Source organism: Poecile atricapillus, chromosome 2, assembly GCF_030490865.1.
Source record: "Poecile atricapillus isolate bPoeAtr1 chromosome 2, bPoeAtr1.hap1, whole genome shotgun sequence".
NCBI classification, from domain to species: domain Eukaryota; kingdom Metazoa; phylum Chordata; class Aves; order Passeriformes; family Paridae; genus Poecile; species Poecile atricapillus.
Genome location: NC_081250.1, coordinates 18,686,377 through 18,706,430, shown reverse-complemented (window position 1 = coordinate 18,706,430; position 20,054 = coordinate 18,686,377). Strand labels below are relative to the sequence as shown.

The following is a 20,054-nucleotide window of genomic DNA, read 5'->3' as shown; positions in this document are numbered from 1 at the left end:
AGTCTGCCCTTCTCTGGCCACAGTTACATGTGCCCAATAAGCCTTTTTTTTTCCTTCTTCAGTATGCTGTCACAGAGGTGTTACCACCATTTCTGATGGGCTCAGCCCTGGCCAGCTTTGGGTTAGTCCTGAAGTTGGCTGAATTTGGCTCTGCCAGACATGGAGGAAGCCTCTGGCAGCTTCTCACAGAAGCCCCCTATATAGCCCCCCTCTACCAAAGCCTGGCCATGCAAACCCAGTGTTGATTTTGGGTTTTTTTTGGGTTGGTTGGTTTTTGCTCAGACTCTGCTCTTACCAACTGTGGCATTTTTGTGGAGAATTACTTGCCATGGTCCTTCCTCTCTCTGTGCAAGGGTACTGCCTTATGCATCTGCACAGGGCTAAAGGCCACTCAAACCTTGGAACGTACTAGATATATACCAAGAATGATTATTGCATGTTTACCATAAATCCCCAGTAGTTTTAAGACTTGCTGCAGATGGATAGTGTAATTCTTCAGGGTGCACGGAGTGATAGATGGAGAGCATTAAAATGACAGTAGCTCTCTGTGCTTAGGGTATATTTCATCGTGTTAGTGTTACTGATTCTCTGAGTAAGCATGTAGGTTTCAGTACACCTTATAGCACCTTCTGAAATGCAAATAGCTGTGGGAGCAAAATTTTCCAAAGCAGAACTGTGTTGTGCATGCATATTCTTCAAAATCTGCCAGGAATGGGATTCAGGCTTGCAGTCAAACCAAATCACAGCACAGTGTTTACAAATTAATGTCTACTTGTCATTGCCTGGCCTGGTATGCAAATAGATTGAAATATTTGCTTTCCTCAAAGCTTGTATATTTAGTTGTCTTCTGTCATTTGCAACTGAAAAGTAAGATTTATGTAAATCTCTTAGCTATTTTAGTAAAATATGGAAAACTTTGTATAGCTGCTTTACCAAGCTTTATGTAAAGACGAAAAAACACTCCGTTGTAGGCCTAAATTCAGCAAGCATCCCACTTGGGGAAGGGAAAATTTGTGTGTATGCTCAATTTTAAGAGGCATGTGTATGTGTGGTCTTTAATGGAGATAACTGTAGATACTGTTTTAAATTATATTCTGTAAAGAACTGAAAAACAGACAAGCTCGTTTTGAACAGATGAGTAGCTTCTAGGTTTGATCCATGTTTTTTTTTTAAGAAGCTTTAAACAGCTATTTTACTAGGTGGCTTGTGTATAAATAACAGTATAATTTGTTTTTCTTTTTTCTGATTTTGCCTTAGTTTTCTTTCTTATGTTACTAAAATTCAGTTACCAAAACTCCACATTTTTTTCAGTCATGAGAACAATAATATTCCCTTGTATGGTTTCCTGATGTTGTGCATGCAGCTTCCCTGCCCACCTAATTACTTCTTTTGGCTCTTTTGGCTGTTGTTCACCAATAGGAACAATTCTGGCAAAATTCAACAGACAAGCAATAGACCTAAAGATGAAATTTTTGAAAGCCCTGTGGAGAGTGTATGAGTGTAAGAAAAAGGCCAGAATTCTTGGGGGTGGGCAGGGGTTGAGGAGGATATTTGCATAGGGAGCTCAAGAGTGTTCTCATGCCTGTCAGAGAGCAGGTTTGAAGTTAAGCGTTTCTTGGTCAGCTCTCTCGTCTTCTTTACTTGGTGGCTCTTAAGGAATTGGAAATCAATGCGGATAGTTCACATGCCAGGGAGCTGATTTTGGTTTGGTGTTGAGGCTATAAAATCTTAAAAATCTAAGTTCTTAGATTCTGATGCCTTCAACAGCTCTGTTGCTGATGGAACAACATTTCCAGTTTAACAAAAAAGGCATAAAAATTGTATGCTCAGAAAAGCATTAAAAGTTTATTTTCTAATTTTTAATTTTAAGCATAAAATAACAATACCCAATTTAAATAGACTATAAAAACTGTACCCATGAGATTTTTCCATTTACCTCGGTGAAGTAAAAATTTCAAAGTCATTATACATTTTTTTCCACAAAATGTTTTATGTACCTGAGAGTCTTCACAGTTCAGCTGCTGTAATTCCTGTTGTTTCTAGTTACAGCAGTATTTGAACACTTCTGTGTTTGTTTGAAAGAAGAGGCCCTTTAAACAGCTGTTACAATTTTTTGTGTGACTTGTTTCTTTGATTTCTTTTTTCTTTTAAAATGCCAGACATACACAAGCACTAGCAACAACTCCATGTCAGGCTCCTTGAAGCGGTTGGAAGATACCTCAGCTCGATTTACAAATGCAAATTTCCAGGAAGTTCCTACACACGTTTCAAGTGGAAAAGATTCTTCAGAGGCTAGAGGGTCAGAGAGCAAAGGGAAGAAATCTGCAGGTCACAGCTCAGGTCAGAGGGGAAGAAAGCCGGGTGCTGGAAGAAATCCAGGAGCAACTGTGACTGCAGCTAGCCCTTTTCAGCAAGGTACTGATTGTTACGCTGTAACACAACTTCTGCTTTGACATGAATTTGAAATTTTATGTATGAGGAACTTGAAAAGTTATTAATGTTTTATCCTCTATATTGAGAATGTTACTTCACTTGAGGGAAAATCCCAACTTTTTTCAGTGTAAAATTGTTTTTTGCTATAACATGAAAAAGGAGTTTGTACATTTTTAAAAGGCAGAACTGATGCTATTGTTCAGATTGTTAAGGTATTCTCTTTAGCCGCAAACAGAAGTGTCTTTATGTGCCAGAAAGTTAGTCTGGGGTAAACTTTAATATGAAGTTGACACTACAGGTCTTACCTCTTCAAGGGAGTAATACTGATGTTTTTTGGTCAGTGCACTGGCTAACGAACAGAACCGGACTACCTAATGCATAGGATGCATTGAGCCCTCAGTAATTTTTCACAATGCAGATATTTAAAGTATACAATTTTCCTCAGGGTGAAATTTCTACATAATTGTTTTGTCATTGAAATATATAAACAGAAGGTGAGTATGTAAAAAGTATGTAAGGTTTATTTACCTTAGGTAATACAAAACCTTCTACTTTTTGAACTAGCTAAAACCTACTTACATGTACTGTGGACACTTCTAGAAAGCAAATTTTATTATGGAATCTTCATCAGAGTTGAAAAAAATGATTAAAAAATTAAATTTTTTTTTTTTTTTAAATTCCTTAATTATTGAAACATGTTATTTGGAAACACAACAATCTAGGCCTTCTATAAAGTAATCTTTAGTAATTTTCACTGTGGTATTTAGTAGCTTACTGTCGTTTGTGCTTTGTGACGTTGATTTTCCTTTATGCAGTGAACACTTGTAAATTTTTCTAAAGCTCTTTCAATATTTCATTTTTTTTTAGTTGAAAGAAGAGGAAGTGGGATTTTTTGTTTAAATTTTCAGAACTTTAAAAATTGCCTTCTGGAGTTCTTCATTTAAAGAAAAACTGCAGATGGCAAAATAGATCTTTACTATGTGCATGTATTTTCTTTTGGGCGGCATCAAGTGAAGTTGATATAACTTAAATTACAAAAAAAAAGATACTTTAATTTTTTTAAATAGTTGTATTTATGTAAATTGTATTTTAAATGGAATTCTTAACAATGTTTAGCGGAGTACTAGTGATAAAACACTAGTTTATAAAGGACATGGGTTTTTTATACCTAATATCATATTTACGAGTATTTACTTGATGTTGTCATCAGTCTGAATTCTGTGAAACACGCACCCATCTGTATAAAATCAGTGAATTTCAGTGCAAGTAGATGTCTGTATTTCCCAAGAGTACTTCATTTTCTGTCTTGAATGCACTATGCACTGCACTATGACTGCATTCCAAATACTGAAGGAGTGTAATTCTGTTACACAAAAGATCTTTATGGTTTTGTGACAGTGCTAAAGAAATCTTAAAATGCCAATTTTATACAATGTTTTTCACTTTCTCTCTTGTACTTTTGAGAAGTATGTCTTCTGTGGAACTCCTCCTCAGCCAGGGAGAATTAAGCGCAATTGTTTGTCCCTTGACCCGAGTCAGACCCTTGATTTTAGGTGGAATGGTAAGAAAGATTGCAGGCGTGGTGTATATGTGAGCATAGCACATTTCTGGCAGCTTTCTTTTTATATATGTGTATATTTAAAAAAAAAAAAACAACCTGCTCCAGTTTGCATCAAGTGTTTGTTATGGCTTCAAAATATGATGGATGTTAAAGTTGCCTGAGCAACAAAGTAGGTTTTTTTTCTTTTATTCATTTTTACCTTGTTTGTGCCCCAGATGCAAATCTGAATTTCGGGACAGGAATCTGAGAATCATACTCAGCAAAGTGAAGATCAGCAGGAGAACCAATGAGTTTTTTAAAAATTTCTTTAGCTCTTGGTAAAGCTTTTCATAAAGTCCTTTCACATTAAGGTTTTTTATTCTAAGATCGTAATACTTCCCGTCAGTTTTCATCAACTATAGGGAAAAACATAATTGTACTTCTTTCCTTTTTTAGGAAGCTTTTTGGGCACTCCTGGGAGCATAAAATCATCTTCTGGAAGTTCAGTTCAGTCTCCCCAAGATTTTTTGAGTTTTACAGACACAGATCTTCGAAGTGACAGTTTCACGCATTCTCAACAGGCTTCCTCAACCAAAGATGTACATAAAGGAGAGGCAGGGAGCCAAGAGGGAGGAGTCAATTGTTTCACTTCCTTAATTGGTCTCCCTTCATCATCAGCAGCTGTTTCCCAGTCTAAAAACTTTGACAGCTCACCTGGAGACATAAATAATTCAAGCCTTACTTCTACAGCATACAAACGAGCTCAAACTTCGGGATTAGAAGAAGAAACTGTAACAGAGAAGAAACGGAAAGGAAATAAGCAAAGTAAACATGGGCCTGGTAGACCTAAAGGAAATAAAAGTCAAGAAAGTCTTTCCCATCTTTCAGTTTCTTCTGCTTCCCCAACTTCATCTGTGGCATCTGCTGCAGGAAGTGTGACAAGCTCTGGTCTTCAAAAATCTCCAACTTTGCTCAGGAATGGAAGTTTACAAAGTCTTAGTGTTGGTTCATCTCCAGTGGGTTCAGGTAGGCATTTATTGGATTTGTCTTCTTACATCAAAATATATTTTTATTATTTTATCTATTATTCTGAGTATGCTTTTCAAGAGCATAGTATCATTTAAAATATCATGAAAATCACACTGGGGGAAAAAGGACTGTTGGAAAAGTAAGTTTTGTTCCATGTATAGGTGCCACTGTGCTGTAGGTGGCTGTAGTAGATTGACTTATGTATTGACCTAGAGGCTATACAAATGCAGGCTTTGAAGCTGTAGGGGGAAAAGTTGCATGAAAATAGGTTATTTGAAAATTACATGTGACAGGTTTAGCTAAAAAAATAAAGCGATAGTTAGTATGGACTTTATTGTCTGTGTGTTCTTTTACACAGAGAAAACAAAATTGGTACTCAGGTATGTCAGCTTTGCTGAATGTGTCCCTCAATTACATTTTCCCAAATTAGCTTAACTGAAAATCAGAATGTCTGCATGGAGAATAACCAGTTTAAACATGTAAAATTATATTCTGAATCTGGACTCCTGTGTAGCTGGATGACACTTTCATATTCTCGTGTGCTATTTAGCAATTGAAATTGCCTGGTTTGTTCTTCCTCTGTTCTAAATGTTATGCTCTTTTGGGGCTGTGAGTGGCTTTCTGTTACCAGTAAACCTGTTGTGGAATGGCCTGGCAGAATACTCTTATCTACCAAAGTCTTTGTTGCTCTGAAGTTCCTTTCAAAGCTTTTGTGATATAAAAAATAACAAATTACCTCACCTTTGAAACTTCGAAATTTTGTCCTTTTTGTTGTTATAGTGGCGTTGGTTTTTGCTTAATTTTTCTATTTTGGGGGAAGAGAGAAATGGAGCTTGAATACTTGCTTGTGGAGAGGGTTTTATGCTTTTTGTATTGTGTACTTTCACTCTGTAAGCAAGAGTTATTTTTAAAATATACATAGTTCAAGGAGAAAACCCCTGTATTTCTTTCAGAACAAGGCAGGTACTTAAAAACTTGATGTCAAAGCCACGTTGTTTAAAAGCAGTTAGATATAGGCAAATGATGGTTTTTATTATGGGTAGTAATGGCAATAGTAGCAGTAACTATATTAAAAAATACTTTTCCTGTATTAAAATCAATGGAGAGACATGGTATATGACAAAACTTCATAGTTCACTATTTATCTTCCTCTTTAAAATACATAAGAACATGTTCACCTCTTATCTGTTATGAACAGTGAGCATCTAACAGATTTACATCAGTGTTCTGATTATTACAGTATGAACTTTGTTATACCTTTATAATCTCTTTGAGGTGGATTATGTATTGTTGTAGATGGGGTAGGAGATAGAAGTACAAGGTCTTGGTTTCAGGTGAATGACCCACATTTCCCCTCTTATATTTGTTGTAGAATATTCTGCTCCTGTCAGCTCCTTGAATAGGCCTTTACCTGTTCAGGTCCATTCTTGCTTCCTTTGTCCTCTTCATTATATCTCACTCTTCCATCTAGAAAATGCCAGTGAAAATGTTAAGCTCTTTGTAAATAAATACATGGATGGAAATACCATGTTGGTTTTATGACTTTTATCATGATATTCAGCCTACAGTTTCACATCTATTAAGTATACTTGGATTCTTGGTGGCCAGCATTAGATCTGTCCTCTAAAACGGTGATATTTTCTGAGGATGCCAAAGAAGATGTATATGAGTAAATGAAAAAACAAAATTAATAAACAAAATCACCCCAGCAAAACTAAGAAAGCCCAGAGATACAAAACCAATGGGATGTCTTTGAGCACAAGCCCTAAATTTATCCAGAAACTTCTGCATGAATCAGAGCATATTTTTGTAATGTACTCTTCTCCCTCATCTCCTGTTTTTCTTACGGTTGTAGTGCTGCTCTTCCTCACTTCATCACAAGCATTTGTTTGGTTTTTCAACCCAGTAACCCAATTGACAACAGTTTTTTGTGTTGCAGTGAAGGACATATGAGTATTACCAGTAGTATCAGAAACATGTATTTTCTCAGGTATAAAATGCTTATGTTTTTCTTTTCATTGTGTCTACCACATGTCCGCAAGATCTGACAAGTGAATCTAAATTATTTGACCCAGGCCCCCAGATAAGATTTTGTGCATGTAAATGTAGTGAGGGAAAACACAGAGTACTCGAGTCAAAAAATTTTTATTGCTTCTTATTTGGAATTACCTTGATACCTCAAAGAAGCTGAATCAGGAATGAGCTAGACCATAATAAACAAAGCTTTTGAGGCACTTTTGCAAGAATCTTCTCCTCTTTTTTTTTAATAGTCTTCCTAACAGCAGCTGTCTGAAGCTATAATTCTCTTTCAATTTTCTTAAGAGTACTTGTTGAGATCCATAAAAATTATGAAAAACATGACTTCACAGATGTATGATAATTGTGTTCATAGTTAATGTTCAGATGAGATGAAGTGTGAAGGGAAGCTTATCTTAAAAGGTAATGCAGATTCATCATGGGCTCTTTATACATAATTAAATGTCTTCCCAAAAAGTTTTATTCAGAATAAGTATATTCATCTAATTTTGTAAAAATATTTGTCATTTCCAAACTTACCCAGTCCACTGGGCTTTTCTTTTCCCGTGTAGTAGGAACAGAGATGTACCATGAATATAGGTGTAGTGTAAGGACATTTTATTAGAAGCTGTTACAACACATACACTCAGGCTGTATTTCAGTTGCCATGCAACAGATCTGATATGTTCAAGGTTAAATGTGCAATCTTTATGCTCTTTATTTTTTTTTTTTCTGAAATGTATTTGTAACCTGACAGGAAACATTTTATGCATTACTTCAACATTGTATTCAAAGGAATAAAATTAACTCTTAAAAATGAAATAAAATTTAAATTGGTAGGGTGATTATGGAATTTTTGCAGTAAATTAGCATTTTACTAGTACCCTCTTTAAAAAAACCCCACCAAAGTTCTTTAGGTATCAGCTTATTTACAAACCATTCTTTTGCTTTTGTTGAGAATTCACAAGCGCACTGTAAGTTTATTGTCTAAAAAGGCCAAAGTCAGTTATTGGAGGAATTATATAAAGCCGATAATGGTTCACCCCAAATAGGGTTGGTCTTTGGTGTGATTTCAGGATCTGAATCTTTTAATGGAGGAGGGTGTGTGTTCATCTGAACTCAACAATTCTATAGAGCTATCTAACTTTCCCAGTCATGCTAGGTGTATTCTAAGGATTAAGTTCATTCTCAGCATCCTTCTAGGGAAAAATATTTAAAGATTGCTAGTCTAGTATTGTAAAGCATTGAGAGCTTGTGTCCCTTGGCAGTAGAAAAAAAACATTTTATGTGATAAACAGTACCTTCTGACTTTTGTGGAATAGTGCAGCAATGTAAAATGGAAAGAATCAAGTATCAGAAGTTAACTGAAATTTCTGTTTCATGGTAGATAAAGTTCTTGTGCAGTTGTCTTCCAAGTTCAGCATGGATACTTGCTGCTGGAAGTGCTTCAGGCACTTCTTTGCCTTTCCCAGTTCTGTTGATTTCAAGTATTCAATAAATTGTAGTGTCAGCTTCAGTAGCTGAGAATTTTAGGGGATTGTTTGCTTCAATATTTTAATTTCTGTAAAATTGATTTTATGCCCTGCCCTTACGTGTACTCTAAACCCTAAAAAAAGCTTATAATTTAAATTTTTTTTTCCTTTAAGAAGACTGCAAAAGATTTAATTACCGATTGAGCCTTAAAATGGTTAGCCCATTGTTTCAGCAGCCTTACTGTGACCATCTTCTGGAATTCCTTTGTCCTGACTGAGGCAAAATTAGAATTTGTCTTTCTACATTTTTATCTCTGCTTCATATATATCTGCCCTTATCCAATATTCAGTATGCTCTGGTTGGTAACACTAGATACTTTTTGGAATAAAGGACTCATCCAAACTCAGTATTGTACTTCATTAAAGCAGTATTTAAAATTCTGAGAAACCTTTAATGTTTTTGGCAAAGGTCCTTCTGTGTTGATCTTGTCTTGTTCAGTCAAGTTTCAGCTTTGTATATGAGTCTGCTAAATGGTTCAGATTAGTTCCATGTATTTTGTTGCCCTTTCCTATCTGATTCAAGCAGTGCTGAAACCTTTGTCAATGTTACACATGTTAAGCCCTGCAAGATCATTGTACTGTTAAGCTCATGGTTGCACTGATGACATATGGGAACTCTGAGTTTCAAAGTAGAAGAGTAACTTGAAATTATTTTCTCTGAGATACAAAGTCCCTCAGAACTTACGTTAAATCTTTGTGATGCTGTGCTTAAAGTTTGACTTAGTAGCTGAGTCTAGTGGGGGAAAGAGTTTAGGAAAAGTTACTCTGAAAGAAGTTTGTGCTATTATGTTTATCTGCAGGGTGCACCAAAACAGAAGTCTTGTTGTGTTAAAAAGCCAGGTTGTATTCAGAGGATATAGAATATGAAGAACAAATTGATACTAATAGATATTAATGGCGTTTTAGGACTAAGCAAATAGAGTAGAAAGCACACAAGGCAAAATCAATGTGTGGAGAATTGCATTCTTCATATTTGAGGCTGAACAGAAGAGGTATTGAGATTGGTGAATGGTGTACAAGATTAGAATGTTAAAATTGATGTTTGTTCATGTAGAAAACATGGAGACCTTCATCAGGTAACAGGGAAAAAAATCACATGAAGCAGTAGCTTATGAAAATGGGGATTACCATGAAATGCATCAAAGTTCTTAAGTAAAACAGTTGTTAATCAGCAGCTACAGACAGAAGTATTGACATTTCCTGGTGATGAATATATCGTACTTCCATGCTTTTAGACTGTCAGTGTTAAATTTCAGTACGTTTTAAAACTCCTGAAGTTGTAAGAGGGACTGGCAAGTAATTAATGTTATGTAATTAGGATATGTCTGACAGAAGAAAGGAAGATATTAAGACATACAAAGGTGTAATGATTAGTGGTGGATATTGAGAGTTATGGAAAATAACTTACTGAACCAATTTTATTTAATTTCCTGTTTTTTTAAAATAAAAGTGGCATAGTAGGTATCCACATTTCAGTTGACACAATGTGACATTTTAAATAAAATCTTGTAATGATAGAAGTCAGCAAATCCTGGCATTAACTGTAGTTAATAGGTAAGTTTCAATTTTATTTTGATCAGAGGATTACTAAACCAATGTTTACTTTGTTTTGTTATTTCCCCTTATGCACAGTTGGTCAGAGCATGGTGCTCATAACGCCAAGGTCACGGTTTCGATCCTCAACTCACTGAAGGGTTGGACTTGGTGATCTTTGTGGGTCCCTTCCAATTCAGAGTAGTCTGTGAAATCTATTGGAAAATTCTGCAATTTTTGAATAAGTCTGGTTATGAGGAGAGGGTGAAATTAATCTCTTGGTCAGCAGTACAAACTAAGAGTTATGTTGGTGGAGCTAAAGTAGAAGACTGTCTTAAGAAAGATGGATGTATACTTGCAGGATAAGGATGGCCTTCTGGGGAAAGAAGGGCTGTAGAGAAAAAGGATAAAGGTCATTAATCAGTTGTGTCTGAGTTTCCAGTGCTGAGCTGTGTTTAAAAAGGTTTTAATGCATAAACAACAAGCTAATGAGAAAGGCAGCTCTACCTTCAGAGTGTGTCTGGTCTTTGAATGCTGTGTGGTTCTGTGATTTGCTCTGTGTAAAGAGAAGAGCCACGAGAACTATTCAATGACTGAAAAAAGTACATTATTGAAGAATAGCTAAGGAGTGAGTTTATCAGACTATGGGTATCATATCAGGAACTGAAAACTAGTACAATGATCCTTAACCTAACAAAAAAGTAAAACATGATCAAGTGAGAGAAAGTAATAATTGAACAAATCTCAGTTCTGAAAATGTATTTTCTAGAAGATGCAGTTTAATCAAACATATTTATTTGATTTGCAAATGCAAGAAGTTCTAGAGCAAAGAAGTCAATGTGCTTGCAGAGATTCTTGTTTGGTTCTTACCTATGAACCTAATTCTGTGCTGCATTATCTCTTTGATTTTTAAAAAAAAAATTTAGCATGTTGCATCAGTTTAGCATATGAAATAGTTTGTAACTGGGTAAATAATGCATTTCAAAATACAGTAGTTAGTAGTATATTTTCAGGTAGCATGGGTCTGCTAGAATTGGTTCCCAGCATAGTATGTTCTGTACTTTTATCAGAGATTGAGAAGTTGGCTTTGCTGCTTGCTCTGAGGGTTCTGGGTTTCTAAAAACATGTTGTAAAAAATGTGCTTGGATGTAATGAATAAGAATTTCTTGGTGTAGAAGGGTATAGACAAAAAAATACTGAACAATGAACCTTCTAACAGATTTGTTTTGAAAACAACTATGAAAAACTTCAGAGTGTAGATAGGGAACTGAACATTATTATACTTAAGGGGGAAAAAAAGGCTATTGTCATCACTGTGACACTCATTTCAAGAAGGGGTCGGAAAGTTACATCATGATTAATTGAAGTTACTCCATACATGTTGCAGGTAACAAAGTACTATATTTATTTATGATGCTAATTTCCTCCTAAAATATTACTATGAATGTGAAAGTTGAGAAGACGCATACAGTGATTGATACTTTTAAAACATGCTTTTCAAAGACTCTGAAGCTCTTTTCTAGACTGGATTAGCTTTAATTTGAGAATGTTTCAGTTTAAAAAAATGTTTAGAAGCATGATCGTAATTATTGTACAAAAAGAATTACTATTCCTGGTCAAGATTTTTTTGGTAATGGCATACTGGTAATTGCCCTCTTTTCTGGGTTTTTTTGGTGGGTTTTTTGTTTGTTTTGTTTTCATTTTTATTTCTTTAAAGTTAATAGAAAAATACAGTATAGTGCTTAATTGGATAGGCTGCTGAAAGCAAAAAATATTCAGCCTGTTCTACTCTAGAAGTCTCCAAGCTGCCTGACTTTCCATGGAAGGAGTGTTTTGTGCATGAGATGCAAATCAGCCGCCCTGAGTGTTGCAAGACCAGAAACTCTTGGAACATCACTTTTAAACAAAAGTTGATTTAAAACAAGGCAAAGTTTTCCTTTCCCAAAAAATTGTAAAGTTTTTGGTTTTGAGTGAAAACAGATGGGAGGGCTTTCTGAAGTGAAAAAAAAATGACCCAGGGAAGGGAAGTTCTAATAACTAGGAAGGAGCTTCCATGTCAAGTTGCTAAGGCCTGCTAATTTCAGAGAATATCTTGGCAGCTGTGGAAATTACACGACTAGCTAATTGTTGTATGAGAATGTGTCTGTCAAGTTAAAATAGAAATTTTGAAGATTATATCTATAAACTAGATTCCCAAATTATGGTGAGTCTGGGCATTAGCTTCTATTTAAATTTGAAAGGATGTCATTATTTATTTATTATACTCTGACAGACAACAGCAAATAGTATGTTTTAATTATGAACTTGTAATACATTTCAGATGCTAAAAAAAGCACAACAAAGCAAAGAAATCACTATGGGAAAGGGAATGTGTATTTTCTTGACTTCCTTTTTAGGTCTTCCGTTTGATAACAAAATAAAGAAAATTTTGGAAGAAAGACATAGTTTTAAGCAGCTTAGAAAACAGATGCAAATATTTCTAAATTGTTTGAAATACTGTTTTTATGCAAGGTTTGTGAGTCTTCTGTCCAAATATTACTAAAGTAACAAATACAAGAAATTCTCCAGGTCTAGATTTTTTCCCATACAGAAGTACTTGCACAATTGGCATCTAAATACAATTTTTTTAAAACATAGTAAGTGTCTTTATGAATACACTAACTATTTGCTAGTTGTATCTATACTGGCAGGGAAGAAAATGGACTGGGAAGGGCTTAAAGGCTACTTAAGTTTCTGTACTTACTACTTTCCAAATTTAGCTATAAATCTGTTTCGTTTGGTAAGGGAAGGTTTTCGGAGAAGTTTGTGAGCTTTTTGTAAACTGCTTGCTTTTGTAATATATTTGACCCATTAGCCTACAAAGTGCTTAAAGTGCCTTGTATATATTTGATGTTAGGTTTGAACTTGTGATAAAAATGAACTTACTTCAGGCCTGGGTAATCTGCATAAACTACGCTGCTTGAATGAGAGCTGGCTGACAGCTTTGCTGCTATTGTTGTCTGCATAGTGAAGAAAATAAATTGCCTGCTTTTCCAGTGGCTGATTGTCTTTGCAGATACATGGAGGAAAAGTATGTGGTATTATCATTATTACATTTAAAAATATTAGGGCAGAAAGAGAAAATGTACTGAAACTTCCAGTTTTGTGCTTGGAATATGTTAGTTCTTTAACTCTTGTTAAAAAACTAAGACTCGTAATTTTAAATAGAGTGGGGGAATAAGGAGACCCCGTGAAGCAATTAAGATTTCTATCCTGTCAGATGTCTTTGTTGCAGAACTTGATATTTGCTTTAGAGTTGTATTCCTTTTCTGAAAAATAAGGATATATTCCTTATATATAAGTGCTTATTGGAAAATAAAATGAGTCACAAGCGTTTGCTTACTTGTAACTGTTTAGTTCTCAGAAACTCCTTTAAAATGGCTTAACTTAAAAAGGACTTTTGTAATGGTATCAAATTAAGAGGTTTTTTTGTGTGTGTATATATATATATTATTTTTCCTTTAAATTAAAATATCCATCTTCTTGAGTGTGAACATTTTTCAGCATCTGGAGTCAATTACTAGAGTATGGCATTCTTTGTAAGTCAAATGTGAGATAGCAATCAGTCTTTTAACTCCATAAAATCTGTTAAAGGTGACATGGGAACATAAAAAAGTGCATGTGGGGGAGGGTAGAGAAGAGGCTTGACTATAAAAGGAGCAGTAGGGTTTTTTACCCTTCCTTGAAAATTGTACTTTTCAGATCTTACAGACTTTCAAGTCTTTCAGAAATCAAATATAACTGAAAAATAAGTTATATGTATGTGTTGATAGCTCTTGAAGTATTTTTGTCCTTCTGATGACTTTCCAATTCATAAGGTAAAATTATTTTTTTGTTGTTGTTGTCAGTCAGAGGTGACAACACTACAGTTACGTTTTTAAAATCAGAGAGAAGCATTTAAATTTTCCATTTAGTTGATGTGAAGATCTGCAGTACCAGAAGTAAAACTGACTGAAGGTTGTCTCAGGATTGTATCTAGGGAGAGGCTGTGATGTCTAGAGATGTTGTTGATGATCATAATAATTTCTGCAATTCCTTTGTAAAGTTTCAAAAAGGAAATAAAAAAAATTAAATAGAAATGCCAACATAATACAGTAGCATAAAAAAAGACTAGTTACCTTAAAATAATTGAGCTTTTCAGTGAAAGATGTTGCTCAGGGACAAACCATTAAGACTTAGAAGGGAGAGATTCATGTGACACTTGTATAGAATGACACTCATATTCATATAGGAGCTATACAGCTTTTTAAAACAAATATTATAGGGCTGAGTGTCTAATTATCAAGTCCCTGTGCTACCTTCTTATATAAGTAATTTGTTTTTCTTCCTTAAGCAGGTTATATGGGTGTCATAGGACTAAGAACAACAGCTTTCTGAAGCTCCAGGTGGCCTGTGGTACTGTAGTGTGTGACTTGGCACAGTGTTGCAGCACATGCACCCCAGCAATTCTGGTTCTGTAGTGGAGGATTTGCAGCCAGGTGGTCCCCTGGTAGCTCCATGTGCATAAAGATGTGCCTTAGGTACAGGAAGTGACAGTGTCCCAGTGCCTTTTCACTATATGGTGTTCCTGGTACTCTACAAACATTATCTGTGTCTGCACAATCTGCATGTAGATCCATCTGAATGTGAGCTCATTTTTGATAAATCTCCACAGTGTGATTAAAATGCAGAAAATTGGTAGCAGTACAGTGTACTTCCAGAAGGTTACTCAAGTAAAACTCTCTTTGAAGAGTATTAGGCATACTTGAGAAGGTGTTGTAGGAAGATGATGATATTGATATACAGGTATCCTGTATACACAAAGTGGCTGTCAGAATTCTTAGCAGGACAGTTCTTGCAAAGACTTTTGTGGTGGTAATGCAGAAAATAGTAAGTGAAATAAACTATTTTGTATTCTTAGAAAGACTACTTCTTACCTGATCCTGAATGTAAAGCCATTTTGTAAAACCAAACTGGGATTTAACACCTAGTTTAGATGCAAACTCATTGGTTCATATTGCTCTTTATATGCTTTTTATTCAGCTTTTAAACAGAAATCTTCATCTTTCAGTGTCAGATTTGGTAGGTATGTGAGAAGGCCATAAGGATAACAGGAAAAAACTGTTCATTTTGACAGTCATCTAGTTTGCTGCATATGTTTTTATGAGAGAGAATTACATGCAGTGGTAGAAGGTTCAGAAAAGAGTTCTCACTAACCTGAATAACAGGAAGAATGGAAAATTTTAGTCATAAAAAAGTGAGTGAGCATCTATGTTTTTTGGACCAGTAAAGCTCTAGAAATCTGAGTTGAGAAGGGATTTGTGGAAGCTGGTAACAGAACTGAAGAATATGAACATGTAACTGGGACTTGTGCCTGAAAAATTCTATTAGATACTATGTACTTGACTTGGTTTTATTTCTGTTTCCTATTGTTTATTTGTTTCGAACATCTGTGAGATAAGAATGACTAGAGATTCCAAGTAAATTAAAAAAACCTCAGCAGAAACACCCCCCCACAAACAAACAAACAGAAAACCAAACACCAAACACATCTATCATTCCCCCAAAGGAAAAAGTGGCTCATAATCTGTCAATATCATTAGCTTTCACATAAGAATGTCAAATGCAAATTGTTGGAATTTGTTTTGTTTGGGTTTTTTCACCTTTTTTTTTTTAAAGTGTGATAACTATCATGGACAAATGCCTAATCTGACAGATTTAGGGCTTGGTTACATCAAGTAACATCCTTCCTAGGGACAAAGTCACTAGGCTTTTATTCTCTTGTGGAATAGTGGTAAGCTTAGAATGGAACTTAAGTTTTTGTATGTAGAACCAATTCCCTTAAAAACAAGTGAACAGCCAGAGGGTGGTGGCTTGGATGTAGGTATTAATACAAAGTCATTTCAGAAATTGAAATGAATGAGCTGGAAGCATCAAAGTATTTTCTGAGCAGGACTTATTTTAAGGAGGAGTGATTGTAAGCTTCTAAGTAAAGCAAACAATAGCATCTGCTGTAAGGATTGGATGATGAGTGGAAAGATTTAGCCATGATTGAGAAGAAAATACGGGAGGCAGCAGAGATGGCAAATAAATGAAAACAAGTAGAAGTGAAGTTCAGTTATTACAACATTTGTATACATATAATTACCATTGACAATGCCTAACCTTTCTTGACACCTTAGCCTGTAGGATTTCAAATTGGTTGTACATTGTGGCAGAAAACTGGGTGACTGGAAGGGGGTACTTCAGTGCAGGAGTCAGGAAAGACATAGTTGCCCATAAAGGCAGTTACACAGGAACCAAGACAGTAGGTCTTTTTTCCTGCCAGAATAAAACACCTTTTTTCATCTGCCTTCTACTAATTTATGGAGTGTGGAAGGGAGTGGTGGTAGGGGAACAGTTCTCCTTCTGTTCTGTGGAGAGGCTTGGGGGGAGTCTAGAATTAGCTCCGTCAGTCACAAGCAGGACTGATCTAGTGTTGGCGCTTCCTTGTGTAATTGGAAGAGGTCTGTGTTAGAACAGCTAGTGTTTTGTTAGCTCTTCAGCTGCATCTCTTCCTCATTTGTCTATGAAGTTTTATCTTAGAGTAGGAGATTTTGCTTTGGGACATATCTAGTCTATTCTGCTTTGAAACTTTTTCTTACCTCTTGAGTTATGTTTGGGAATACATAATATGTGATTGCTTGGATTAGTGGGGGTTCCTGTTTGGTACAGTTTTAAAGAAACAAAAGTAAAAAGTATAGCTTTGGCAGTCTAGGACTGAGCTTGTTTGAATAAAATAAAAAATAAAGAAAAGAAAAAACCCCACCATCACCCCAAGCTTTCTTCCAAACCTACCCAATGGTTTCTTAAATTTGAAAGGGATTTTCTTTAGTGTTGAAAGCAATGATGGATCAAAATGGCTACTATTTCTAGTGTACAAAAGTTGAGCCTAACTGGAGAGAACAGATATGATTATAATCAAATAAAGGCTGTGGAAAGTAGGTGTGGGTGAAATGATTCCGCTCTTAAGAGTGGTGGACTGCAGTTGCATTGTCCTCTGCACCTGAGAAAGAATTTGTCTGTATAGCATAATGTTATTCCAGTCATGTTATCTCTGTGCATTTTAGAAATTTTTTCCTTGTAAATTATGAGTGTATTTTTGTATTTTGTTAGCTCTCTGAAAACTGTTAAGAAGGTTAATTAAAATTATCAGTTTTATTTATTTCAGATTAATGCACTTCTGTCAAGAATCATACAGAATTTTGCACGTTGTGCATTTTTTCTGTACCACGAAATTTGAACCCCTGAACATTAGATCTGTCTTTTAGAGAACACACTTTGTATGTAATGCTTTAATTAAAATATTCCAAATTTTAGAACTGTTTCCATTGAAGTACCTTTGTCTAGTTCAATTTTAGTCAGTAGGTAAAAGTCAAAGCTTTTAAATTTTTTAGAATTGCTTCTTAGTTCTTGTAATCTTTGAGTACGAATGACAGATGTTTAAGATGTGTTTATTCGTTCATTTTTTTTGAAATTCTGATGTTCAGAAGACCCTTCAGAAGAGTTAAAAAATGGCTTATGACAGCAGCGTTTAGTAGCATCCAGTTGTGGCAGGAGTAAAGAAGAGAAAAATAAAGCATTAAAGCCAGTTCCCCTATTGGAACCCAAATAGTTACTGCAGTCAGATCTCAGAGGCTGATGCATAGAAAATTCCCCCATGGGAGTATGACAGAGGTGTTCTCCCCACTCTGGCCTGTAAAATAATGTATTCTATTACCTCAAACCAGATGTGTAAACTGAGGCCTTTGTTCCTTAGTGGTGTGAAAGAGTGAACAAGCAAACTGAAACTGAAACAATTCTGTAGTCATGAGGTCATTATCCTAAGCAGGAATAAGCTGGTGGGATAAGTGGAAGAGGGCTGGCATCTGCATGACTACCACCACTCTGCCACTGGGCATTACAGTGCTCTGGTGCTGTGGAGGCTGTGCAGGAGACTTCAGCTGCGCGGCAGAGGATGTGAGTGTGTTCTGACACTTGAGGATCAGAGATCAGTAAATACTCTAAAAACCCCAGCATCTGTGAAGGAAAGGAGCATCTCCTTTGGGGTACCACTAGTTGGACATTCTTTCTATGTATCTGAGTTGTTCCTGAACTGAGCTCTCTGAAGTCCAGGAGACACAACCATTTTCTGTTAGACCTGATTGCTTGAATTCATCTCAATCTATCAGCGAAGCAAAACAGATGCCATGTGATTAAAATTAGCAAGGCAACTTCCGTTTGAGTTTCTGAATTTGTTGCAGACAAAAAAATTAAAACCAGTCTTTTCTTGGGGGCACTGATTGCCACTGGAAAGAATTTGAATTTTTATTTGTAATAGTAGCTTTGGAATACAGCTAATTGGCATGTGCTGGAATGCTCTTATACTCAACATTTAAAATCTAACCAACACTGATAAAAGTATAAGTAAAAAATTATAGTGGATAGAAATAAATCCATTTTACAATTTGTGCTACTGTAAATGATCAGAGCTCTAATACAAGAAAGATGTATTCAGGTATATTATTGTTCACTGAAATTCCTGTCTATACATATATTCTTTTGTGTGTCTGTTAAACATGATCTTAACATGAAGCCCTTTTTCTCCTAACTCAAAAGCTTTCGCGAAGTTGATGAATGCCATACATAATGGTAAGTTATATTAGAATCTTTTTCAGAGGTTCATTTATCACAAAGGGTAGCCTTTTGTGGAAAAGCCTGATTGAAGGTCTGCATATTCTATGGATTGGGTGAAATACAGGTCTGCAGTGCGTCAATTGTTCAGTACTTGAGTGAAAACTTTTGTAGATTGTCTGCAGGAGCCTGATAGGTCAATAGTTCCTCAGTTCTCTTTTTATGATCTTTTTGTATGTGTGAAGTAAAACGGTAACAGTTTTATTCCAGTTCTGAGATTCTTTTCTTTAATTTTGTGAATAGTGTTTTCTAGTCCTTCTTCTGTGCTCCATTCATAGGTGTGTTATAGTGGTGTCTACCTCGGGCATTCTCCCACTTCCCTTCCTGACTACTTAAATTACTACAAGTAATGCATGTGAAGGTAGCCTTGTTTTGTCCATTCTTTGTTCTGACAGCCTGATGCTGCTCATTTGTGTCACTGATAACAGAACTATCAGTTTCAGAGGGAGCAATATTGAATCTTTAATGTATCTAATGGCTGTTTCCCTTTAGTGCTGAGCATTGGCTTTGTACCCCTGTTTCTGTATTCACTTGTAGCCAGTGGAAATGAAATACCTTATTAAATTAGAACTTGGTTTACTTTTTCAAGGCTATTGTTAGTTTGTAGGAAACAATCATAGCTGTATTCACAAGTTACTGGAAGATTTAAAACTCTCTCATGAGGCTTATTTTGAAGATTATCAAGTTTACTTCTCAATGTGATATTTAATTGGTGTCAGATGATCTGTTAATAAAAATTGGAAATTTTAATCTATTTATGCCGGCCCCAAATAGAAGTTTTTTTACTGCTGTGCGCATATGTTAGGAGAGCAGTGCTGTATGCATTGTTAATTGTATTGACTTGAAATTCAGTGTATGAAAAAGAATTGAAATGTTTGAAACTTTGCATGGTCAAGTTTTTTGCATTTTAAGCAAGCAGTCATTACAGTTTTATAGAACTTCTGCTTTTCACACTGTCAGAGCTATGAATTACACCTGTTAGGCAGATGTCTAGAGTGGTGGGTCTCTTAAATAATAAAAATTTTAATATTACATTATGGTTCATAGTCTACATGTGGTGAGAAATACTGAAATTTCTCTAGATTTTCTTTGCGTTAATAAAATAGGTTTAGCTTTTTTCCTTTTGATATAGGGTTTCCCTCTCACTCTCCCAGGTATACAGTGCTCTGAACCAGCTTTGAGATGAAGGAAAGCAAGCTCACCATTTTTCTGAACAAAAATAAAACACCTGAAGGGTATCT

General features: G+C 35.5%; 1 protein-coding gene across 6 annotated transcripts in view; it reads left to right on the top strand.

Moving 5' to 3' along the window:
• MLLT10 (MLLT10 histone lysine methyltransferase DOT1L cofactor) overlaps nt 1–20,054 on the top strand; it is a 126,049-nt gene that overhangs the window by 62,857 nt on the left and 43,138 nt on the right. For all 6 annotated transcript variants that reach the window (XM_058830339.1, XM_058830337.1, XM_058830336.1 and 3 more), the window contains 2 exons: nt 2,160–2,415; nt 4,430–4,999. In XM_058830339.1, the coding sequence (XP_058686322.1) occupies nt 2,160–2,415; nt 4,430–4,999 (826 nt within the window). The remainder of the gene's footprint in view (nt 1–2,159; nt 2,416–4,429; nt 5,000–20,054) is intronic.